General features: G+C 47.3%; 1 protein-coding gene across 1 annotated transcript in view; it reads right to left on the bottom strand.

Moving 5' to 3' along the window:
• Nucleotides 1–26,199, bottom strand: part of FRMD4A (FERM domain containing 4A) — a 174,414-nt gene that overhangs the window by 19,262 nt on the left and 128,953 nt on the right. The window contains exons 12-15 of the mRNA XM_056516370.1: nt 19,983–20,059; nt 15,706–15,844; nt 9,773–9,914; nt 2,313–2,446 (exon numbers count right to left, since the gene is read on the bottom strand). Coding sequence (XP_056372345.1) covers nt 2,313–2,446; nt 9,773–9,914; nt 15,706–15,844; nt 19,983–20,059 — 492 coding nt within the window. The remainder of the gene's footprint in view (nt 1–2,312; nt 2,447–9,772; nt 9,915–15,705; nt 15,845–19,982; nt 20,060–26,199) is intronic.

Genomic DNA, 26,199 nt, shown 5'->3' with positions numbered 1-26,199 from the left:
GGTGTACAGACCAGTCCCTGCCTATCCTGGTCTCTCCCCGACTCCCTAATGGGGTTTTTCTTTCTCCTCTTTTCAGATCACTAGAAAACAAGGACCTGGCCTTTTCAAATCTTCCCTTTAAGCAATTCCCAGCAAAATGGGTTTGCAGCAGAGCTCTGTACAAGAGGCATGGCTGCAATGTCTCAAGAGTCTCACTCTGCACTGCCTCTCCAGCCCTCTGGGGTTACTTCAGTTTTTCTTTCAAAATGTGTTCCTTGTACTGAGATGTGGCTCTAAGCACTGCACCGAGACACAGGTTCCTGTATCCTGAGGGCAACAGGGATATTTTCTTTCTAGCTCCTAATGTGATACAAAGCAGGGCAGAGGGTAAAGAGTTAATCTTCTGTAAAATCTGTAAAGATCAGAGCAGAGCAAAATGAATGTGGGCTACCATGCTGTCTCCACAAGCTGAAAAGTATTCAAAGGCACGATCATGAAATGTAACCTGAATTAATAAGTAACTGGAGTAGAGATGGCCCAAAGTAACCTGATGCCAGCGTTATGAACAGTTCTGGCCATGCTTTCTTACTTGTGCCCCCACTTTTAACTCTTTTTTTATCTCCTGGTCTGCCACCTTCTTCTTCTGCTTTGGGCATCCCCATGCCAAAGCAGAAAGGACAAAGGGCAGCCTGAGAGGAAGCTTTCAACTACCAGCTGCTGATGGATTAGCTGTAGGGTAGCAAGATGGGGTCAGATTCCAAGTGTCCATTAACTGCCTCTCTCAAATCACCTATGGAAAGCAGGAACACTTTCTAGCAGCTCTTAATGTGCTGACAGATGGGCTCTGGCCAGCCTTGCCACAGCACATTAAGGAGTTATTGCTCCTCATCCCCAGCTCCCTGCCCCAGTGGGAGCTTTTGCCTGCATCCTGGTTGCTCTTGAAGTGCCTGAGGCTGCACCAAAACCAGGGCTGGGGTTAAAGGGAAGGCACTGGGCTGTGAGCTCCTGCAGCTGTGGCACAGACACATCTTCCTCTGCATCCGGTGCTGCTGCAAGGATTAGTCATCAGCAGTCAGGCAGGGTTAGCTCAGGGTAGTAAATTCCTCTGAGCCAAGTAGAGCCTCCAGACCTTGACTGTCAGCCCCTGAAGAGCTGTGATTTTTTTCCTGTGGATGATCTCAGCTCAATGGATTTAGAGATTGGATCTGGTCCTGTGACGTTTCTCACAGCACAAGTTGTTTGCTGAAATCAACCAGGACTTTTGAGGCGAGAAGGGATTGCTCCCATGGAGTAAAGAGTGGGAACAGGGGCAGCAGAGATTTCTGCTGATGTTCTTTGTTGAGAGGTATTTTCCCCAACTTGCTCTTTTTGGCATTAAAACTATACATTAATTGAAACAAAGTGCAATGAGACCTGAATCAGTGACCCATTTCTCCCATTTTTTGTCAAAAGACAGATACACATCAAATATTAAGCAAGAACTGGGATATCTCTGTGCCACTGTCTGCAGCCAGCTTCCTATTGTGTTACACATCACAATTTGTTTTTAAAATCAGATACACAGGCCCTGTAAACATGGGAGGATTGCTGAATGACCTGAGTACACTGCTGCTAATCTCCACACACACTTGCAGCAGAGTTGTGATTTCCCCAAACATTAAACTGATCACTAAATGGCCTCCTATGTACTCCAAAATGAGCTGGCAGGTGAGTGGGAAGGTTATGAGTTCCTGAGCTGTCCTGCATGACCTGGGATGACCACAGTGCTTCCTCTTTGCAAGGTCTGCACCACTGGCATTCCTTTCCAGCAGTGCCAGAGCTGACTGGATGAAGGCAATCTACATGGAGCAGATGAAACCTTGTGTGCTGTATGGCAGAGCATGCTCAGAGAAGAAAACATGTAAAGCTGGGTCTGCTCCAAGAAGAAAGTGTTCCAGGCTCGGGTTTTCGTGGCTAATGGAGTCAAAAGTCTCTGAGAAGTGATGACCAGCACATACAACAGCCTGCTAGCAGAATATTCTTATCAAAGTTAATAAGAAGCCTGGCTGAATGCAATTTATTCACAATTTCAAAGCACAGATGTGGATGCTGAGCACCCTCCTTGCCCCAAGCCAGCTGGGTACCCAGCTGATGTGTCCCCTTCTCTGGGGGAAAGACTTTGCAATCTGGAGTTGAAACAGCTGGATCTCCCTGAGGTCGTTGTACAATGGGTTTGTAAGAGGTGACTGTGGAAGGAATCTCATCTCCTGACCCTACCCCACCTGCAAGCAAGGAGCATGCTGTAACAAAGTGAGAAAGGAAGTGTTCCAGGTTATAAAATATCCACTGCCTACCGCCTCCCGCAGGCACAGCTTCTTCAGCTCTTCCAAGCGCTGGCGCAGTGTCTCTTCCAAAGCTTCTTGCCTGGACTTCAGAGCAGCCAGCATGTCCTTCTTGGCAGACTGAGAACTGTCTGACTCCTGGGAACCTGTCAATAAACAATGATTTCACTAGGCCAGCTGACAGCAGCATACACATCTGGAGTGCTTGTAATTTTACCAAAGCCTGGATGCAATCCTTCCAAAAAGAAATTGGACTATGACATGAAACAGGTGTTACCCAGTCACGTTTGTTTACAGCAAATCCTTAATGTTTAAGCTAGCAGTCAGAGAGTCGACAGTGGAACACATAAAGACATTTGTAATCATTATCTGGAAAAATAAATTATTCATCTAAAGATCTTAGAGGAAACCCACATACAATTCCCATGAAAACTCCCAATGGCAAAGCACAGTTTACAAAACCCTGGAGATGTATTTTTTTGGAAATTAAGTCTAGGAGAAACCATTTGACAATGCAGCCAACTTCTTAAGAACTGCAATTATCCTAGTAGCACACATGTAATTCAATCCACTTACAGGGCCTGTTCTATGAAAAACTGTAATGGAACAAAATTACCTAGCAAGAGTCCTGTAAAATACACCAAAAAACCCCAACCATAGCTCCTTCTGGGGTAGCAGCTGTTTCTTGTGAAGATGTAGGTCGAGATACTTAACTGCATGTCCAAGTGGTAATTACCAGCAACTCCACTGAAATAGGTCTGTGAATTAAGTCAGACTCTGTGGCTTAGATGTCATGACAACATTTGTAATTTCAACTCTTCAGGGGAACTTCTTGACGAAGTAACCTCATCCTTTGTCACCATGTTTCACCCACATACAATAAAGGATGGATATTCTCCTTATCTCTCCCTTTGCTGCTGGTGTATCAATAGAAACATTTTTTTTACAGCAGTGCCCTGCTCCCTGCCTCTCTCAAGCAAGGGCACAGAGAAAGCAGACCTTTAGGATCTGCAGCAGTCAGATACAACAGGATGCTACCTGGAATTTTCTGTGCACCTGTCATCAGATGGGGGTTAGAGGGGGCTCCTAGATACGTTTGGCCTCCAATCATTCAATGAAAACACAACTAAGGAGGTTGAAAAGATGTTATTTCACAGAGCTTTGGAAGGAATCTGGGAACAATTCTTTATTTTGGCAGCAAAACAGTGAAATTTGTGCTTTCAGCTTCATCTTTCATTGCTACTATTCCAGCAGACCATTAAAGCTAAACTGAAAGGGGATTGAGGCAAAAACTGCCACAAAAGAGGTCTGCATTAGCTCAGGGGGAGGAGAGAATCACACAGATCTTTTCCACCACTATTTTCTGCAGTTCTCATGAAGGAAGATAGCTGGCACTTATTCAATGAAACACCACTCTGCTTCCTTAAACCTTTTACTAGGCTGTCCTGAAGTGGGGGTGGTGGAAGAGATGTCTCTAAAGGTCAACCAGGCTGAGCATTATCAGATAAAGAAGGAGAGTCTCACAGTGAGATGCTTGTGTAATTGCTGTAGTCATCCTCATTTTATTTGTGTTTGCCCTCGTAAAGCAACAAAATTCAACTCTGCAGGCACGTCTGTGCTGGAAGAACTTGATGGGACCTTCTAGAGGAGCCCTGCATTTGCACTGGCAGGGAAACTCCTCTCCAGCACTTAATAATTCTTAATAGCAACCTGGTGAGCAGTTACTAGCAAAACTGAGCTGCTGAATTTCTTCACAGACTTGTCAACAAACTGCTGAGTCCCAGTAAAAAGCTGCTCATGAATCCAGCAGATGTTTTGAACCTTTTTTATGACAACTTTAATGACCTATGTTTTCCTTTCAACTGCTCTTCCCCTTTCCTTCCTCTGTCTGCTCCATATCTCCACGCCAGCCTTGGATTTATTTTTAACAGCTATTTTTCTTTGCTGTGTGGGTTGCCACAGCAGCTACACAGAAACATTTACAAGCACATGAACAGCCTGCCCAGACCCCTCTGCTGATCTGGGGTATGCCCACAAGAAGGAAACAAGAGGCTTCTGGCTTAGCTGGTAGGGACCCAAATCAAGCCTAGGCAGCATCTGCTCCAGCTGTGCTTTCCCTGTGTGAGAACCATACTGGTCTCAACTCTGATGCAGCTGGTTCATATTTTGTCCATTGAGTGCCTATTTTGTCATCTTTTTCACTGTTCCCAAAAAGCAAAGGAGCTGGAGAGGATCTGGAAGTGCACTGGCTGTCACATTCTGAGTGAAGCAATGGGATTACTGCTGAAACCAAAGTCATGCACTCACTGGTGCTAATGTTTGGTCTTGAATTTTTATTTAAAAGCTGAATTAGTTTGCAGTGTATTATTAGATTTTTATCAGCTGGATGCTTTGCTTGTTTTCATGGGTAAAAAGCAAATGGAAAGTTGATCAGTTAAGAGAGCCATACCTGTATGAGATGACTGTAAATGAGCAGAGAACAATGCTTTGTGTTGCCGGGTGCCTATGACTTCTACTAGAGGCTCTTTATTTATGAATATGTATCAATCCTACCTTGAATAAGGCTGTACTCAGAGATCCACTTCTAAACCCAGTGGCAATTGACCCAAAAATGTCAGGATAAATCAAAATACCATAAAAACAACCGAGAAATAATCAAAGACCAGCACAAACCAAACCAATCAAGCACATACTACCTTAAATCAGCCTTATTAGACATGGTCACTGAGTCATGGCTGCCCAGTGCCTTCCAAAGGGGATCACCAACCAAGAAAAATCAGTCCTGAGAGATCAGTCCTAACACAAGAGGCTCCTGCTGTAACAGAAATGGCTGACTGGGAGGCTTTCTCGGGTGTTTTATCTCCCACAATTAGGGTTAATTCCTAATGCAGTAAATGGAAGAAATGTTCCTGAAAGATATAATTTTCCTATACAGCATTTGAACCCTTTTGTGGGTTCAATAATTTGTGAAAATTGTTTTTCAGCCTCCTTCCCATTTGCAGTGCAAGGATTTACCAAACTCTATTTTAACACACACTTCTGCAGAACCATTTGATGTCCCCAAAACAAAAAGGGTTGTGAAAATACACCAGGGAGCAGGCACAGGGCCTTCTCTCTGGTGAGCACAAGGAAGCTGAACTAGGGGCTGTATTTATGTGTATGTGCCCTTTCTTTCTTAGCAGACAGGATGGGAGACAGGTCTTGGTGACCTACACGTCCACTTAATGCCCTGCTAATTTGTGGAGACAGTACTCATCTTCTGATACCCACACAGCCTCTCTGGGTGATTTCTTCATCCACTGAAACTCAGGAGGACATGAGCTGAGAAATGGAGGTGGAACATGGTCCTCCCTGTCCAACTCCTTCACCAGCAGAACTCATGGCTGAACTTCACCAGTGCTAACAGGCTGGGTTCTGCTCACCTCTGTACTGGTGAGATCAGGACAGTCTTGGTGATGTTGAAGGGGACATGCAGCACACAGGTAACAACACTGAAGGATCTGGTCAAGTGTTATGCAGGTAGAGGTCTGCTGGGGTCCAAGACAAGCTTTGCTTTAAAGCCTGCTAAAGGGGTGAGACCAGACACCACTTTGGAGAGAAAAGTCCTACCAGTGACTCACTGTCCCTATTTCCTCCACCTATTGTAGCAGAATGGAGTCAGCTTGGAAAAGGCATAAATTAGAAGGATGAAAACAAGCAGGGAGGACAGAAGGGATGCTGAAGAGCAGAGAGAGCCTAGTCTTGGTAACACAAACTGTGAGGGGAGAGGAGATGCAACAAGGTGGCTGAGCAGAAGCAGCAAGGCAAAATAACTCAGGCATCTCTTCCCTTTCTCATTCTCCAAGTCTCCAGCTCTAGGAAAAACACATCTAAATATGGCAAACCCTTCACTCTACATCCGGCTGCTGGCTGCAGCTCACTGGCATTTGGCTGAGGTCCCTGTGGAAGCCTGGCTGTCCCCTGAGCAGGGAGGGAAGTTTCCCCCACGCTCGCCCCGTGCCAGAGCCTGGTTGACTCTGCACCAGGATGTCAGCACACAGCAGCCAGCAGCCCCAGACAGCCCCTATCTCTGCTCTCTGCCCAGCACAGAGGATTTCCTCAGAGCTGCTCCACACAGGATGTGCTCAGAGCTCAGATATCCTGTGGGTGACTCTGCAGCAGCCCCAGCTCGTGGCCACGCTGATGCTCTCCAACACCCACCGGGGCACTGCAGCTGGGACACAGCCCTGCAGCAGGGCCTGGGCACTGCCTGCCTGCACTCTGCTGGGCTCTTTTCAAATGTAAACAGGCCCCTGCACAGGAAACCTCCACTGCTGCAGAAGGAATGGGGTTTGGGGGCTGGAGGCTCCTTGAATGCACCCTCAGAGATAAAGCTGGGATGCTCCTCTGGGGTGTTTCCTCTGCCCAGAGATGAAGAAGGAAGTCTGGGGCTCAGTGCAACCCTAACCCAGAGATTACAGGGCTCCTCCTAGCCTGGAGACCTGCAGAGTTCTTATGGCACAGACTCCAAAGGAAAAATCTACCTTAGAACTAACTCAGTTTTGTTCTGCTGGCTTTGATTTGGCTCCTGCCTGTGTGAAAGCAGAGCTTTAATTCACAGGCAAATCTTTCCCCAGATGTCCAGGGATGGCCCACAGATCCTGAGCAGAAGATCCCTGAGCCAAATCACAGCAGCACACTGTCCTAGGAAGGCCCCTTCAGATCCAAAATGAGGACAAAATTAGACTCAGCTTGTCAGAAATGGACTTGGGCAGAAAAAATCTGCAGTGAACAGCCTGAGACCAAGAGCGTGGGAAAAATGGAGGAGCTGAGGCTTTGGTCTTGAATTGCTGTGATCATGAGGAAGCCACTTCCCAGTGCAAGACTCCATCTTTCCTCTGCTGTCTCTAGAGACTGCAAGTGGTGTGGGGCAGTGTCTGTCTTGTACTGCACAGCAGGATCTTCTCCAGACAGTGTGACAGCTGCAAGCAACAACAAACTTTTCCTTGCAGACTTGCTGCAAGCCCAGGGGAGACATGCCAGTTTTGGCATGCTCCTCATGGAGCTGACAGCCCCTCCAGTGAGGAGGAGAGAGATGGAGGGAGGAAATGACCACAAGTAATATTCAAGAAAAAAAATGACTGAGAATAGTAGGGAAGTGGGGGTAAACACAGATTCAGTCCTGACCTTGTGATTTCGAGTCACTTGAGGTATTTATAGCCTGGAAGTCTACTGTGGCCACTTAATCATTAGCACTTATTCTCTCCAGCGTGCAGGCTGTACTGCGATAACCCATCATTGTTGTGGCTGTGGGCCGATAATCTTTGGCACAATGGGAGGAAACACAAAGCCTGGGACAGAGCCAGTGGCTGTGCCCAGTGGGACAGACAATGAATGCCCCCTCCCATCCACTGGGACAGGGATGGGCCACCTCCACCAGCCAGGCTTGAGGGAAGGGGGTCTTGGAGCAGAGGGCTCTGAGTGTGGAAGCAATCCAGGGTTTCCAGTTCCCTGGTACCTGACCTCTGCCAAACATCTTCTCTCAATACTTTTTTGTAGCTACTCATAGCTGCTAGAAGGCACACAGCAGCAGCAAACTCTGCAGCTCTCCTCAACACTTTGGATGTAAGAGGCAGCTCTGAAGAAAGGAACAGGGAGGGAGCTGTGCTCTCCTGGCCCACCAGCAGCACCTTGACAGAAACAGAGGTTCACAAAGTCCTATGAAGGAACACAGGTAGGAAATCCACCTGCCCAGGACTGAAGAAATGACTCACCTGGTCAATGAACTCTGGGTGGCTCTAGCCACTAGTGAAATTCTGATGAGTCTATGCTGTGCTCAGCCAGAAAGGTGCAGGGAGCACAAAAGTACAGAAATAAGAGCATGGGCAGCTCTCTGTTTGGAATTTCCATACACTTAACTCTGATAGATGCTGGGCCTACACCAGCTTTTCTGGCCCTGATTTTTTGCCAGCTTTCACATGCTACTGCTCTTTCCAGGTGTAAGAGTAGAAGCAAACCCCAGTGTTTTTTTTTCCAGGAACACAAAAAGTCCATGTATTAATGTGTAAACAGAATTACTACCAAGTACCTCTCACAAACTTAGGAATGGTGCCCAGGAGGCTGAGATCTTGGAAAGACCTTAAGAACTTACTTGGGGTACTTAATGTTATTTACCTTTCAGCTGGAGAGCTGGAAAAAATGCCAAACAAAGACTTCCAACAACCTGACACCAATCTGGGATCTGCTGAGCTACTGCAATTCCCCAAGCAATGGGAGGCACAGACAGTGGATTGTATACTTTGTCAGGAAGACCTCAGGAGCAGAAAGGCAACTCTGTTCACAGGCAAGGCAAGGACTTGCACAGCAAGCAGCTCTGGAAACTCTGCCCATTTTAACCCCTTGCTGAAAATTTTATAAGCAGGGTTTTAAGACATGAAGGATACAGTGATGAAAAACTAATCAACTACATCAATGTGGGTTCAGTTTTAAAGCATTTGCATTCTTAGATGGGTTCTTCCTTTGTCCAAACCTGAGAAGGTTATTCTCTGCTGTTACCCATCTCAACACATTTGGTTTTGGAAACTTGATGTGATACTTAACAGAAGGTATTTAATTGTCTGAAACTATTAATTACAGTGATACCAGAAACCTTGCCCTCCTGAAGAGCTCACCCAGCAGCTTCAAGCTCTTTGCTAAATATCACCCCCTGCTTGAAGCCTGTAGTGACATTTATCATTGTTTTACACACAGCTTACCTGGTTCAGACTGACAGAAGAGTATCAAAAACTTACAACCTCCTGACCCCCTTCTCCAGTCCTTCTCTCCTCCTGCTCTAGCTCTCCTCTGCATCACCTTCCCTTGGGTTTCTCTCACACATGACATGTTCCTCACACAGGAAAGTGCTCTGAGCCACAACAAGAAACCTTCAGGACCCTGGCATTAGTTTGGTAGAGTGCTAGGGAATAGTTCTGTTGAGCCTGGGATAGCAGACAAATCCCAGCAATAGAGAGCCAAAGCATATGTACACTTGGGGAAGAAGACACCCTGTCTCAACAATCTGAGGGACATCACCAGTTCCCAGCCTCAGTTCCAGTTCCCAGCCTGTTTCCCTTGTGAGCTGCACTGGGTGACTGCTTCCCTACTGCTGGCTGGGCACTCCTCCACAAACCCATCTGCCTCAGGATAAGCTGGATACCAAGGGATGGTTAGGGTAGAAATTGTGAAGAGAGACAAGGTTTCAGCTGGAAATTGAGAGGTTGGAGATGAATCCTGGAGTCAAGGAGGAAATGAGTGGTGGTAAAGAGAGAGGGGGAGGCTGCTGCCTCTGCTGTTTGTGGAGCAACGTGCTGAGCGATGGACTGTCACCTGGACAGACAGAAAGGCTAAAGGGAAGTGACTTTCATTTCTGCAATCCAGCTTCTGGCTGCTTCCCATTATACCATGGCATGGCCCTTCCCACCATACTCCCTCCAGTTACAGGACAAAGGACCTACCTGATGACAGAAGACTCCCGCTGCTTCCACTGATAATTTTGCCTTTACTCCCCATGTTGGCCAGCTTTGAGGTCTTGAGGGTTCCAGTTTCAGTCAGGTCAATGGCAATCTCACTCAAGCTTCTTGCAGCATGAATCTTGGACTGGAGGTGGACACAGGAGTTAGTAATGCCTCTTGACAGCTCACAGAAGAAAAAAGACCTTTTGCTGTGGCAGGAAACAGGCCTCCACAGCAAACTTGGATTATTTTACAAGAATAGAAGCAATCTGGCACAGTATTCACACAGTATTCACTGCTGCACTTTTTACATTCTTAAATGGGTACAATTCTGGCATCGCTTCCTGTTGTTTGGGTTTTTCTCTGCTTTGCCATGCACATTTTTCTCTCTTAAACAAAGGATGTATGGAGTCACTGTTTTACCACATACAATAAGAAACCTTCAGAAATGCCATCATAATAGCCTGCTGAAAAGCTCAAATGCTAAAGACCATCTCTGACATCTAAAGGAAGCCAGAAGGGGCCTTCACAAATCAGCAGAAAGCTTTGGAACAAGACATGGTGAGGACATGCATTAAATGGGCTGTCATGAGAAGCTGGAAGAATACACTGACAGCAAAACACATTCAGGTTATTGTCCAGATTAACAAGCTGCATGCAATGCCCCTACTGTGAAGGACCTCTTCAAAGCATCAACATTACTCTAGTAGGAAACAACAGCCAGCCCAGCTCAGTAACTGGCCACATTAGGGCATGGCCATTGTTCCACACCAAACGTCAACAAGATTGTTGCAATTTGTAATTACAAGAAAGTAAATAATGCATAGTACATAAACCTAGAGAATAGAATAGAATAGAATAGAATAGAATAGAATAGAATAGAATAGAATAGAATAGAATAGAATAGAATAGAATAGAATAGAATAGAATAGAATAGAATAGAATAGAAAAGAAATTTCAGCTGGAATGGACATCCAACAGTCATCTCAGCCCATTGCTCAAATCTTACAAGCCCTGTGCTTCTGAGATTCAATTAATCTGTCCTTGCAGGGCCACTGACCTGCAATTTTAATTTCTCAGAACACATAATGCTGTTGGCACATTTTGCCAACACTCTCCAACTCCAACAGTTTTATCCAAAAGGGTGTGAAGCCCTAGTTCAAGATCACTTGAGCATTCACCTCTGCACCTTCTCAAGGCCAGAAGAGACTCAGCCCTGGCCATACAGCCCAGGGGATGGACACATCATTACTGTGCTGACAAGTCAAAGCTGATTGATGTCCATATACCAGACATGATGGGGTGGGATATTATACCAGGGATGACTTCATGATGGGATAGTCAGTGTTATTTCACATCCTCAGAAAGAAGAAACCATTCCAACAAGAACTAAGCCTGAATTGATGACTGAATGCTCACCACTGAGCTTCTTAGTTCTATTACTGATGTGCTATGGGGCTTTGGGTAAGACACTTAAGGTTAAGTTCTTAGTGATCTCTGCCTCTGTTTGCATATCAGTGAAATAATAAGGGAAGGAAAATGTCTCCCTATAGCACACTCTATATTTAAGATTAATTTAAGACTGCAAATGAAGACAGCACTGGGAGAGCCTTACACTGAAAACACCCTCAGAAGTATTATCATAATTTAATATTCCTGGGTATTTATGGGCTCTGTCATTACCATTCTGAGGTATCCAAATGCCTCACAAGCTTATTTACACAACAACCCCAATAACAGGGCGTGTGTTCTCCCTTGTTTGCAAGAGTGAACAGTGCAGTCCTTTAGAGTGCAGAGGCTGAACTACCTGACAAGATATCAGATCAGTCAACCACTACTGGGCCTCTGCAACTAATGTTGCAACCAGTTAGACACTGCTCATTTCCAGCAGCTCCTCCCTAAAATCAGCCCCAGGGGAAGGACAGCACTCTTCAGCCTCTTGGATCAGACATTTCTGGTCAGAAACAAGGCCTGTGAAACATCTTCTTCAAATAGTTCTGGAAGGTCAGTTCCAGGTGAAGAGGAAAATCACTGCTTTTATCTAATGAGATTTCCTTCTACTGAAGTCTTGATAAGGAGCCTAAGCATGAACAGTTGTCTTGCTGCAATGCCACATCTTTGGAGGCAACAAGCCTTTCAACTGCCTTTGTCCTGTATAAATAAAGGGATAAATCCCCTGCAGGTGTGTATGTTGTATAACCCTGTGTATATGTAGGGTTATGTGTACTTTGTATAACCCCAGGAACAGCTACATTGATCAAAGCCAGTGTCTGCCTGACCCAACACACTGAGTCCTGGCAGTGGATGCCTCAGAAAAGCACAAACCCCAAGTCTGCATGGACAGATCCATCCCTACTGCTCCATGAAGCAGTGGTTTTCCTTTTTTGTAGGATAGTTACAGCAAGCAGCCCTGTAGTTTATTTCCACTCACTTTCAGAATGCAAATTAGGACACACTCTGGCCCTACCTGTCTGACTAGACACCAACCAAAGTGCTGAGTGAAGGCAATGTGACTGCTGGGTGCTGTTGTGGTCCTGGCCAAGCCAGCCGTGGCTGGAAGTGTACCCTATACAGGGCAAAAGAAAAGGTGATATAAGACCAAAGCCTGGCATCCCTGGAGGCAGGAGAGAGGAAAAACAAAGGAGCAGATAGGATTAGCAGGGCAGGGTGAGCTTGCTCTGCAAAGGGTACAATTCAAACCCGCTGAAACCATAGGAGAAGATTTTAGATTCAATAACAGTTGTGCTAATGCTGCCCTGCACTGAACAGTGCAGATGAAACATCTCCTGAAATGAATGGGGTTAATTTTCCTGCTCAGTCCCTGCTGCCTCTGTGCCTACAGCAATGCCAGTCAGTCGGGTGGTCTCGTGCATTGGACAGGCTCTCAGCAGCAGTAGCAATCAGAGCAGCAGCTCATTTCACACAGGCCACTGAGCAGCAGCAGCAGGAGGCCCGTGCAGGCTGTGGGCTGCAGCACAGCACTGCAAAGCTGGGCTACACCCCATTAGTGCTCCCCTGAGCCCCGCGCTCCCTCCAGGCTCAGAAATTGTAAAGCACTTAGAGCAGACCTGCCAAGTCTCATTTACATGGAGGAAGACTGGCTCATTCATGAGTCATTGCAAAGCATGGGGCCAAACTGATCCCCAGTGCTGTTCTGAAAGGGTCAGAGGGTGAGGAAAAATCCATCAGTGAAATGAGGAAGAAGATGGACACCAGGGATGAATTTATCCCTCCTGCTACAGTGATGGGGCTTTGCTGGAGGTGATTTTTTGAAACCCTTGGCCTTCTTCCTACCAGTTCATTCAGCCAAAAAGCCTTGCACTTGGAGGAACGTGGTGTTGAAAATTCCCACGAAATGGGACTTCTCAAGGTTTCTAGGCCAAATGTTTGATTGACTCAGTGCAGTCAACAGAGAAAGACATGCCTTCAAGTCCTGCTGCATCTGTCTCTCGAAAAAAAAGGGAAGCTGACAGGAGTTCTGCATGCTGACAAGCTGACTTGGGAAGCTGGGGATCTTTTCAGTGTCCCCGTTACGCTTCGATTGCAGGGAGAGAGAGATCAGCAGGGAGCGAGAGGCTGGCAGGAGTTCAGCACGGAGAGAGGCTGCAGCAAGGCTGGGATCTCACTTGCAAAACGGTCAGAATCCAGCCAAAGCGGATTTTATTTCTTTTTAAAATCAAGTGAAGGCTTTTCTTTCCAGTGGAGCTGTTGGTCCAGATCCAACTGGTGCCCAGTTATGTGAGGAGCACAGAGTTCAAGCTTTCTTTATCACTATGTCACATCTCCCGCCATCTAATCTACATCACTGGAGCAAAGGCTCAGCTGTGCTGTGAGCTCCAGCAGGCTTTTTCCTCTAAGTTTGTTTTTATTTTTCTTTCTTTTGTCAAAATGATATGAAATGCCAAGTTTGGACATGAAAGGAAGGAATATCTAAGTGTTGCTTTGAAGTCGAAGATTCAATTGAAGTGGGGCCTGAGATTTAAGGAGCTGCAAACCCATGCGACCTGAAACTCAATAAATGTTTGTCTAGGCCCCTGAGAGCTGAACTAAAGACATTTCACATCACCCTACTCTGGGATATGATTTACTAGTTTTCCAAAGCGAACCTCATATGAGCACTGTGTCCTTGAAGTGACCAGCAGGATGAACTGATAAATTAAAATTGATGGATCTATCAGTATTGACAGTGCCATGTCAAAGATGAGAACAACAGATGAAAATATCAGTTTCCATAAGACAAAGGGACAAAAATATTTGTATGCTTTAACTTCAAAGCCTCAGCATGACCACTGGGATTATTGTGACAAAGCAAGCTGACATGGTCACAGACGTGACAGGTTGACAAATGAGGGCTGGTGGGTGGTGCTGCCTGTAGGAGTGTGAGAGAGGGGAGATAAAACTGAAACACAATCTGCCAACAACAAAAGGAGTCACCGAAGGGAAGACCTGGGTGTTTCAGAGACCCAGTTTCTTACCAAAGAAATGGGAGGAGAAGGGAATCTCCTTTTGTTTGTTCATTGCTTGTGACCTAAATACCTTGCAGGAAGATCAGCAAATCCATCTGGCTGAAGCTAAGTAAAAATCAACTTCTATTTGTTTGAAATTTATCTCTGAGTTGACAGAGAGGACTATACACTGCCCTGATGGTCCTGAGCAGAGAAGGGGGACAGAAAACCTTCCCTTGGTATCAGTGAGTATGCAACTTTGTCCATATTTACAGCTGGCACTTAGGCAGGGTTGGGAAGTTGGCCACAATCCTAAATTCAATACAGCTTATGGCAACTAAGGTGAAACATGTATTTTTGCATTAGATGAGACGTGGCCAGAAGTCCAACTCACTTTACAATAAAGTCACAGAGCTTATGATGGGGAAAGTAATGTCAGAAGGGCTTAGAATAAGTGGGACTACCAGCACACTCATAATTCCCTCCACATAATTCCAGAAAGCAAACTAAATTCATTTAACTGGCAGAAAAAAATAATGCAATAAAGAAAAGCAGAAAAAAAAATAATTTCTCCAGTTTAGTGGGCTGAACTGGCTCCTGAAAAGACCTGATAGGGCCAGGGCCTGAGCAAGGAAGGGAGCAGTCCCAGCCTGAAAATGCATGCAGTGCTTTCAACAATAACAAGATACGAAGATAGTTTCAGGCATTTGGAGCATCATCACCTGCACATTCTGCCATTTCACCAGAGATGAGGACCAATGCAGGTACCCACTCAATACAGGCTCTGTCTTCTCTTGTGGAGCTTTACACCAGTATGCTCATTTGGAGAGGGAAGTCTGCCTGAGCATCTTTTCTCTGTATCAAAGTAATCTCAAAGTGATCAAAGCCATCTCCTATTTCTCTGGGTATGCCTAAAATTGCTGATGAAAGGATTTAAGAGGGAGAACACACACTCCTCTGGTTTCAAGGTGGGTTCTTTTGTGTATTGCATGGCCCTTTGTGCAGCACCAGTTTGCAATAGCTCCTTGTACAGCCAGGCTGTCAAGCCTACTTCCCCCTGCTAAAATAATAGCCCTACCCCTCATTTATCAGGAAATACATCAGTAAAAAGCAAGGGACAGCAAGAAGAATCCAGAAACAGTTGTAGGTTGTGAAGGTACTTTGAACTCAGTTATTGGAAGCTGCCCTAACTTTACGAGAGCTCAAGACGCGGAAACCATCCAGACAGGGACGTGCCCCTAACTGCTTGCTAACTTTGGCTCCTTCCATTTGGCCACAGTTCAATACAACCTTTTCCTCAATCCTTACTCCCATAGGCATGAATTCAATACAAATTTTCTCAGTTTGGTCAAGACTAGAAAATATCTTGAGTCAGTTGCCTTTTTTTTTGATCTTGAGTAGAAAGGAAAGAAGCCACCATCTGGACTTGACGTGGCCAGGACTGTGGTGAGTGAGGACTCACCCACCACAATGTGCACTTCCCATGCTTACCTTGCTTTGCTTCCTGTCCAGGTAGAACTGATGTTGACTAATGGCCATAGCCCAGATAGACTTTATCAGTGCTGGACAGGCGTACCACGTATGCACAGCAATGCCACTATGCCCAAAAGTTCTCCTGGTCACAGATGCCCTGGAGAGGAGAAAAGAATGAACTGGGATTACACAAAGGTTTCACCAGATTGCTTTCTGTGGCAGAGCAGATCTCATAGTAAAAGCTGCTGTCTTTAGCATGTACACCCTTGTGTTAATGGGAAAAAATGCTTAGAAACCAGCAATAAATATCTAATCCAGCCAGGAGAGCATTTACTTTAAATATGTCCTCAAGACAGCAAGCTCCAGAGGACTAACAGTAAGAGATCATCCAGTCTGTCCAGCTCAGCTGTACCCCTGGATTTGGCTGATGCTGACCTGCTGCATAACCCAGGGCAGCCACCAAGGCCAAAGCCTGTGTGAATCCTCTGTGTCTCATCACCATGCAGAGACATCTGAGGCCAAGGCCTCACACCCTCCACTGCCTCTGGCTTTGGACAGTGGATCCCAAATATTAGGACCCAGGTAACAAGTAAAGATCCACAGGATCAATGGCTGCTTTAGGGAGTGTGACAAAAACTCTTCAGGAACCTTGGTTTCCCCACTTGTAAACAGATGTAAAAGGATTTGGCACACAGCATGGGGGCGGGGAGCTGTGGGGCTCAGAGGGGGCTGCCTAGTGCCCTGGAGAGAAGAATGGGACTCAGTGATTAGCTGAGTGAATTTAAAAACAGGAAAAATAAGGGCTAAATATTTCCTCTCTGGGACTCCCAATTGTTCTCAAACATCAGCAAAAAAACAGAGGTTAGGTTTCCCCATGCTTTCACAGCTGTACAAACCTGCTTGATTATTCCTCCTTATCCCTCAAAAGCAACCCCGCCAGCAGAGCCCCTGACACCAGCACAGCACACATTTAGGCTCTCAGCATCCTGGTCTGTGGAACTCCTCCCACTGCAGGGATGGAGCTCTGGCTGGAATAAACCACACCACTGCCTACAGAGCCCCAAATAAATAAGGGCCTCCTGTCCAGTCTGTTAAGATGGGTCTTGTGGTAGAGCAGGATTATGAAATGATGTGACATGGGTACAGAGGCTTGCTCAGTAATGTGACATTTTTAGGGACATGGGTGGTGAAGAGGTGCAAGAGACAGCCTGGGGAGCAGGTGTGTTACAGAGAGGCTGCCAGAGTCCACACTCAGCAGGGACTCTGAGCCATGCAGGTATGGAAGTGACACTGTAGGACAGCCTAGGGGCTCTACTCTGCCATGCAATGGGGAGTCAACATTTTTACCAGCACTCACAAATCCTCAAGCCTGCTAAGGTTCCCCTCCTGCAGCTGTATTTGCACTGGACACCTCTCTTCAGGTGCTTTTGGGCCACTGCCTTGTCCAAAGTTGGAGGTGAACAAGGAGGGGTGAACAGTTGAAGAAAGTTGTGATAGAGCCAAAAATGAAAGAAAACCAAAACTCTGCAGCAAAATGAGAACTGCTGGCAATGTTCAGTCTGGGAGAGGGCTGACAGCCATTGCATCAGGGCTTTTTCAGTGCTTCAAAATGTGTTAAAGTCAAATTATGGAGCTACAAATCAGAGTGAAATTTCTGAGAAAACAGCCTTGGCCAATGCAAACAAGGTCTGAGACAACTGGGTTCTCATGTTTCAGTGTTTCCCTGTGCTGAGTCCTTTCCTTGTGAATGCTGCTAGAGACCTTGTGCTATGACAAGTATTGTTCTTGTGAGAAAAGTCTCTGTGGATGCAACACAACAGCAGCTGATGGTGCTGGGCTGCCTCATTCCTGTCACTGGACAGGGAATGAAGGCTGTGCTGGGAGGAGTTCTTTAAGTTGAGACTGGAGAGCGGATCCAGCTCTGGATGCTTTATATTGGTCTAAGGAGACAAACTACTGCAGCACATTGGCACATAAAGCTATAAGGAAATTAAGGTACTCAAACATGGACTGAAGCCTTAATTCTAGTGTCATCCTATTCAATTCAAACACAGTTACTCCTGAATTCTTAGAAACACACTCTGCAAATCATTCGTCTTCTCACTGTAAAAGCAGTGATTTCTAATTTTTTTTTTCCTTTTTGGAATCTGTACGTGTTTCCCATCAAAACAGCAGACTCCATTAGAAAGTCTGCAGACTGCTGGTCAGAGCTGTGGACTTGCTTTTCACAGCTGTGTCTGAAGATCTGAGAGATACAGCCCACAGGTGTTTTTTCCATGACTTCCCTCCATGCATGCTACCTGCACTATGGAATTAACACTGTTGATAGCCCCTAAAATGTATAATTTTCCTTCTTTATGGGATAAATAACTGCAATGAAAGGAGGTTAAATGGCTTGTCAGGGACAGGAAGCCATGGGCAGAGGCAGGGCTTAAAAACATACATTGTGCTGCCCCAGCTCTGGCCACAAGTACAGAGCTGCGCTCGCTCTCCTGACTGTGGCTTCGCTGACTCAGGCTCTGGTTTGGCTACGAGCAGAGGAATGTGGAGAGAGCACTGTGTTGGCTACTCCTCCCCTCCACACGCTGAACAACCACTCACAGGAGTCCATCCCACTTGGCTGGGAGACTACAACCCCAGCTAAAGCGTCTTTCCACCACGCCACTGCAACGTGCTGCGCTGCATTACAGCCTGAGGACCAGTTCCACCTGGATGGTGCCATTCTGGATACAAAAAAACAATCAAAATGGTACAAAATCCAACCAAACTAATTCCTTTGTAGCAAGAAAGTACCAGGCTGACAACCCGGGACAGGGCTTTGTCCTCCTGGTGTTGAGTCAGAGAAACAAAGCAATGGAATAAAGAACGGAAGCTCTTCTGTGTCACTAATTCCTATAATCTAAATACAAATGAGAGAGAAGAGGCTGCTCTGTGTGGTCACATTTCATGCACGACATCGAGTTGCATATGTTACCATGATTTTTAGGTCCCAGAGCTATTTCCTTTCTTTTTTTTTGCAACTGCTCCTTCCAGGAAACAGCCAGAACTTAGGGCATTTAGGGGCTCCTGGCTGCTGGTTGCTCACAGCAAGTGTTTCTGATGCCTCTGATTGCTGGAGCCTCGGTGGGGGAAATAGTACCCTACCCCAGCTCCTGCTGCTGGAATATCTCCCAGCGTATTTTTGACTATGGGAATTTGCTCTGCTAGATTTCATGGGACTGTTTACATGCTTAATATTAAGCAGATGCTTTGAGGTTCTGCACAATGACATGAGCTGCTTTACTTGGTGTTTAACAAATGCACCTATGCAGACAGGCACCGTTGTACTGGTAAGACTGTGCTAATCAGGGTAAGTAAGGATAGAAACTGCATGCAAAATTCCTCTAATAAAAGTACTTATATTAATACACAGGCACGGGAAACAGGTGAAACTGGATCACAGCTGAGTGATCAGTGCAACACACTACTACCAGCAACACATCAAATCAGTCTGGGCAGAGAGATGGTTTCCATCAGTGGTATCATACTTACAGTGCAAACGAGACAATTCTTTTAGTCAGAACCACACACTCACTGTGTGCAGTAACCATCCAGTAACGCGCACACACCGGGAGTGCTGAACGCACTGATGGGATACAGCACAGTCCCTTGAACTCTCACATTAGGATTCCAAAGTAAGAAAAAAAGGCTCCTGTGCCAAAAAGACTGATGGGCTTTCATCCAGGCTGCCGGTGGTAAACCTCTGGTTCTGTGCCATTCCTTTCAGTTGCACTATTGAATATTTATTTACAAAGAAGCATGTGAGTACAAAATCTGGCGCTCATTTCTGGACTCTGAGTGAAACACGGGGACAAGGCAAACCCCCCTTTAACACACGAGGGCTGCCAGCACTGCAGCTGAGGCACCGCAGCCGCACAATCCGGGGGGTCACAAGGTGCCAGAACAGAGGGAAGGGGAAAAAAAAACCTCTAGGAGCCGAGGGGAAACACATCCTCAAAACCCCGAAATGTCCCGCTGAAAGGAAGCAGCAGCCCCGGCTTGGTACTCGCTACCTCTCTCTTACGTGTTCCCCAGCTGCCAAGAGCAGCGAGCCCCGCACAGCAGCGGGGGCAGCGCGGCCTCGGCAGGACCCGGCTCAGCCCGGTACAGGCGGCTCGGGTCAGCCCGGCTCGGCACTGCACAGCCCAGCTCAGCCCGGTACAGCCCGGCTCGACTCAGCACAGCCCAGCTCAGCCCGGTACAGCCCGGCTCGACTCAGCACAGCCCGGCTCAGCCCGGCCCGTCTCGTAGCTCACCTGCGCGGATCGTGCACCTCTACCGAGAACTTCTTCTCGCGGAAATAGAGGTTCTCCAGCTGCCTCCATTGGAAGATCTGCAAGGAAAGAAGGGGATGAGGCTCTCGGCGCCCGCCCGCCCAGCGCTGCCCGGCGCTCCGCCCGGCGCTGCGGCGGGAATGACCCGCTGCGCCGCGCCCCGCCCCGGGTCCGCCCGCGCCCCCCGCCGCACCCGCGGGCAGCCCCGGGGCGGGGGCGGCCTCTGTCCGTCCCTCCCTCCGTCCGTCCGTCCGTCCCGCCGGGCGCCCCCCGCTGCCCGCGGCGGGTTCGGTCCTGGGGGCAGGCGGGGAAGGGCGCCGGCTTCACTCCGCGGGGCCAAATGTGTTGAAAACACTTATAAACTCCGAGCAAACCGGGATTCGACTACATTTTACTTGGAGGGCTGGCACCTGGGGTGGTGCATCGGTGTCTGGCACAGCAGACTTTTCCCGGGGTGAAGGAGATGAGACCCCCGCTCCACCCAAGTGCTGATACCCAGCACTGCTTTTATCCCGCAATCCGCGTAAAACTGGCAGGAGCAGGATCCGAGCGGAGTCAGTTTATCTGCCCCAGGTGCTGTCAGACCCGTGGTGGCGATGCCCAAGGCTCCGGGGCACTCCCGGCGGCACAAAGCACGGCAATCAGCAGGTCATATCTCAGCCCCTGTTTTATAGGCTGCCCTGCCGGGACATCTCAGAGCAGCACTGGACAAAGACAACACTACCACCAAGGGGGAAACTGAGGCATGAAGCTTTTCATGGGAGAGAAATGCGGCGTGTCCTCGGCCCTGAGTCAGCCTGGGCCAGCCCTGGAGGGCTCCGCGTGCTCCTGGGCAGTGGGATGCGCTTACACGGCCCCTGTGCCCGCACTTCTGTGAAATAAAGCCCATCTCCCAGGCAGGAGGGCGGACCGACCTCAGCAGCAGCGCGAAGGACGCGGTGACAGCGAAATAGTGCCAGCTCCGCAAGCTAGCACACCGTCACCACTGCGGGCAGGTCCACCACTGCCTCTTCCTTACAAATGAGTAAGAGGAAGTCCAAACCCTGGCTTCCAGGCTGCTAATCCACAGGGAGGACGCAGCCTCCACGCCCCTGGGCATCTCGGACTTCGTAACCCCTCTGCTGGGGAGCACAGGCAGCAGAGCATTCCCTGATTTACACTCCTTCTCCCACTCCAAGCAGCTTCTGTTGAGTTCCTGTCCTACCCACGAGGAAGGCGCTGGCTCCTGAGATAAGTCTCGGCTGCCAGTGTCAGAGCTCTGGAGATAAGTAAACAGGAGGCGTAATTTGATTTGCACTGATATAGCTGCTGGTGGAGCTGAAATCTAGAGAATAAAACAAACCACAGAGAGGACCCAACATTTTCTCCTTGCTGGTATTTCAGGGGCAGCAAAACTGAAAATATTTGTTAAAGTTTCCAAGCAAAATTGGAGGGTTTTTTTCTCTATTTTTTTTTCCTTCCTGTAACAGGGTGCTTCTTGGAAGGAAGGGTAGGGGTTAAGAAGGGCACTGAACTGCCCCATATTCTAGGGCTGTTCACACTGATGAGGGGGTAGGGGAAGAAGGGAGCCAGGAGGGATAAGTCAGAAAGGCTGAGTTATGTTGTCCTTGGGGCATTATTTTATTCCTCCACTGGAAATATTAAATGCTGCATAAAACTTGTAAACACCTAACGAAGCACAGAAACATACACCCACTATTTTACCCACCAAGGGAGGACAGACACAGGGTGAAAGGGTTAAGCCAGGAGCTGAAGCCTGATTCCTCTTTAAGTTCCTGGCTTCAAAGGCATGAAAAGGAAGTTTGAGGCCTAAACTCCCACAGACAACAACTGGGGTCAAGCTGAAAACATCTCTCCGCGCTTCCAGATGCCCGAATGCAAGGCGGGGAGGACAGCGCGGCTGTGCTATACGGCATGTGCAGAGGACGTGTTTGGGAGGCGCTCAGACATGTGGAACACATAAGAGTCTAAAAAGCCAGCAGATCACACCCTTCAGAAAATATCCCTCTGTCCCCAGGTCCCCCGTTGTCATTTATGACTAAATTTCGGCGTGGCACAGAAGGAATTTGAAACTTTCCTGAGCTGCTGGCAGCTGCTCTGTTTGGATGCTCTCCTGCCCACCCTCCCCCTCTGACTGCTGGACTGTCCCCTGTGCTCGGATCCTTTCCTATGTTACCCTCTCTGCTACCAAATCTCATAGTGCTGTTTGCTAAGGGAAGCTCTGTTTCTCGTTTCTCTTCGATGATTAGCTCCAACTGTCCAAACACACAGGGCTCTGGGGAAGCTGTTCAGATGCCCAAATGTAGGCATGGAGTGCCCTTTTCCATGCCCCAGGGTTCCCTGCCTGACCCCTGCGTGGGAGGGAGCCTGACATAGGTCTGGTGCTGTATCTGCCAGCCCCACACAGATTTCTTGGATCACCAGCAGTGCCTAAAACAGCATTAGACACCTACGTTTTGGGCACTGGAGCAGCTCCCCAGATTGCTGCGTTTTTATATTTAGTTTTGTTGTTTTCTTTGGCAGAAGGAGGCAAATCCAGACTCTTGGGAGGGAGGGGGTGAAAGTTACCCCACAACCTAAGTTTGTCTTTTTTTCCATATCTCTGCTCTCCCAAACGTACACGTGCATTTTACCGTTGCTGTAATTGTGCTCCATTTGCTTCCCAAGTATTCTACAATGTCCCACTCCTTTTCCCCACATTGATCTGAGAGGCCTCCCCCTTCCTATACAAAAGGAATCCAATCTGCAAAAATGTAAATACCCACAAGAAAGTATCCACTTTCCTGTTAGCTGATCACAATCCCCCCAGAGAAACAAAGCCAAAGGTGCCCCTTCAGCCAGACCTCCTAATGTAAGCAAGCTGTTCCCTTCACCAGTTGTCTGCCTTATGTACAGTCTCAAATTGATGTTGTTAATGCAGTGACAGATGCAGAAGGTGCCATTAGTAGGTCTTCCTAAATGGAAGCATAATTTTTACCCATCAAGATTCTTTTACCACGCTGGTGCTTGCAGCTTCACTGGGGAATAGAGCCCCAGCAGGGAGCTGGTCATAATTTCAACAGGATCTTGTGGAAGTGCAGTGACAACAGATGCATGCTGGTTTTGGGGCTGGTTTGAGTCAAAGCATCCATGCAGGTTTGCCTCCCCCTGCACTGAGGTTGGGTCTGGTTTTGGGTTATGATTGTCTTTGGTTAATTTTCAGGGTCAAATACAATGTCTGCACATGTCGGTGGGACAATTTGTATTGGTTTTACTGGGATTGTATCAGAGGTGCAGTGACTCATACAAAGAGTACCTCAGCAGGGACTGAGACAGCATCTCAAACACACTGGAAATGGGGCTTAGGAGAAAGTCAATCTTAACACAAGCTTACAGCACAGTTCCCCTGCCCTTGAGTATCTGCCTTCAGTGAGTGCCCACAGACAAGGGGACAATTAGTGGTGCTGCAGAGGGCCAAGCCTGTGATGTGGTGGTTTGCCTGCTGAGTTCTCTTCTGAGGTCAGCAGCTCGTTTTGGATCATGCAGTGCTGGGCAGCTTTCAGATGGGAGCAATTTTTGGTAGTGGCCATCATTGCAGGCTGCACATGAGATGATTTAATCTTCAGCAGATACTTAAGGAAGTGTCCATGAGACTGGGTTTTGAGCACAGCTGCACACTCACACGTGCATTTGAAAGGGGCTAGTGGAAGAGGAGAAAAGAATTACCCTTATTCCCTCCTCCTCCAAGGGGCCTGTCCCCACTGTGATCTCTGTTTCATCATGCCAATAAAACTGGAACTGACATTATCACTTGAATTTGAAAAACTGCTTATCAACTTGTGAGCATTCAAGGGACTAACTGTTCCCCATCAGACCACATGCACTGTTAAAAATGTGTTGGGGTGGGTGAGGAGGCATGATGGGGAAAACAGTGCCAGAAATGGCTTGTATGAAGCTGGCAGCTTAGAAGAGGAGCCAGGAGAGAGATCTGAGTGCTGCATGGTGTGCTGCAGAGAATTCAGGTGCAAGCTCCATGAATTTTCTCACTGGAAACCCCTTCCAAGAGGCTGGCAAGCTTGCCAGGCACCAGATGTTTGTGACTAGTTACAAAGAGCAGCAGTCAAAACCCTTCAGATGTAAGTTTCTTTTGTGAGCACACTTGTGGTTTGCTGGCTGCTCCTTAATTAAGCTGAGCCTGGAGGAGAGGAGGCCCAGGGATCTGCATCCATTTCAGCCATGTGAGTCTGAAGGATTTTTTACCATTTTTATTGACCATGAGGCTGTTACTGTGGAGTTTGCACATGCCAGGAGGTAGGGTAAGCATCAGAATATTTGAAAAAATGCTAGAGGTTCCTCATAAAGAAGAGAATGTCTTTTGTGAATGAAATATCAGGGATTGCTTCTGGCCTGGTCACTCATGGCCTGGGTGATCTGGACTTTTGGAGAGGTGTGGGGACCTGAGTTAGGCACTGGGCTGTGTTCTGTCCCTTTGTGGTCAGGGAGCCTTGCTTGAGTATTCAGTGGAAGTACTGTGCCATTTATTTGGGAACCCCTGGCAGTAATGAGGTTTGCTCCTGTGCTGCCCTTTAGCTCAGGTACAGGACAGAGGGTTTGCTGAAGGCAAGCCTGGAGGTTGTAGCACAGTGCTGTCTGGACTATGGTACCTAGAGAAACATGTCCAAATGGTACTTTTTGGAATAATTCCAAATTCTGAGGTTGGAGTATGGGGTCCCTGATACTGTTTTCTGCCTGCTGTGCCCAGAAGAGCCAGACTCAGCACTGAACTGGGGCATGTGAGCTACGGCTGGTCACGCTGTGGGAATACAGTGTGAACCATTTTGCATTTGGTCTCTTAAGAACCAAGTACAAATGTCCAGAGTCTCATTTTCTTTCTCTTTTCTGTGTGCTGAATCACCTGAGATGAGGCACAGGCTGAATGCACACACTCTCAAGGGTTCCAGATAGCATGCTTGGTGGCTGTTCAGAATCAAACCACCTGCAGAAATCTACAGAGGATCTACCTGCTGTTTACTCTGTTTTATGACCCAAAGGAAATTTACAAAGAAGATGGAGACAGACTTTGCTCAGAGGTCGCAGTGAAAGTATAAGAGGCAACAGACACAGGCTGCAGGGTTGCAACAAGGGAAGTTATTAGAAGATACATAAATTAAAACCCCAAGTCCCAAAACAATCAGTGCAGGTGGTCAAAAACTGGGCCATGAGTAACCAGATCAAACTGTGAAGGTGGCCCAACTTTTAGCAGGAGTTTGGACTACAGACCTCCAGAGGCCTTTATGACCCATATTTTTCTTTGGTTCTTAAGATCTAATAAATGACCAACTGTAATTGCTGTTGGACTTGCTGACCTATATGGCATCTCCCAGTCCTTCAAGTCTTGCTGCTTCCTAGATGATTAATGCCTTGTTAAATCACACTATGCAGAAGGAACAATCATCCTTCCAAATGCATGGACTGTCACCAGGACTAAATGCTCTGAATGGCTTCTAGGAAAGGCAGAGAAATAATGTGGAACATTTCTAACAGCCCCAATGCAACCCCTTCCCTTGCCTATGCTGTGGGCAAGAGCCAGCACTGGATGACATCCCAATACTAAAACTAGTACTAAAGAATGAACTAAAACAATGACAGTATTTTCACACAGCTTGCATGACTGAAGCTACAAACTCCCAAGTCTTTTGTCCTGCAGTTTAAAGACAAAACAAACATAACAAAAAAAAATTCCTCCTTGGAAATGTAATTTCCTCCACTGAACAAACCAGCAAGCAAAATTCTAAAAGCTGAGTTATGCAGGAGGTCAGGGTGGAGGTTGTGAGCGGTCCCTTTTTGGCCTTAAACACTATGGAAATCACAGCTCCAGAGCAGTCAATGGCAGTTTTGTCCCAGTGATTTCAGTGGGACCATGGTTTCCGGGCATGGATTTGTGTTCTGCCTCAAGCCAACCCTGTTCCCATCAATCATACCTCTGTCAAACTAGTTAGAGTGAAGGAGGAAGGACTTGGTTCAGGCAGAACAGCACCATGTTAACTCAAACAAATGGGCTCTTGTTTCAGGGGCAGATTTACCAAGAGATTTCTGTGGGCTGTCACCTGTGAATTAGTGTGACCCACTGCTGAGGGTGCCCCTGGGTCATGAAATGGGGATGCTGCTGTGCCGTAACTTAGTCCTCCATCCTGCCACACTTCCATTCATTCCCTCATTT

The sequence above is a fragment of the Oenanthe melanoleuca genome, chromosome 1A (assembly GCF_029582105.1).
Source record: "Oenanthe melanoleuca isolate GR-GAL-2019-014 chromosome 1A, OMel1.0, whole genome shotgun sequence".
In the NCBI taxonomy this organism is placed as follows: Eukaryota; Metazoa; Chordata; class Aves; order Passeriformes; family Muscicapidae; genus Oenanthe; species Oenanthe melanoleuca.
This window is presented reverse-complemented; position numbering and strand designations above follow the sequence as displayed.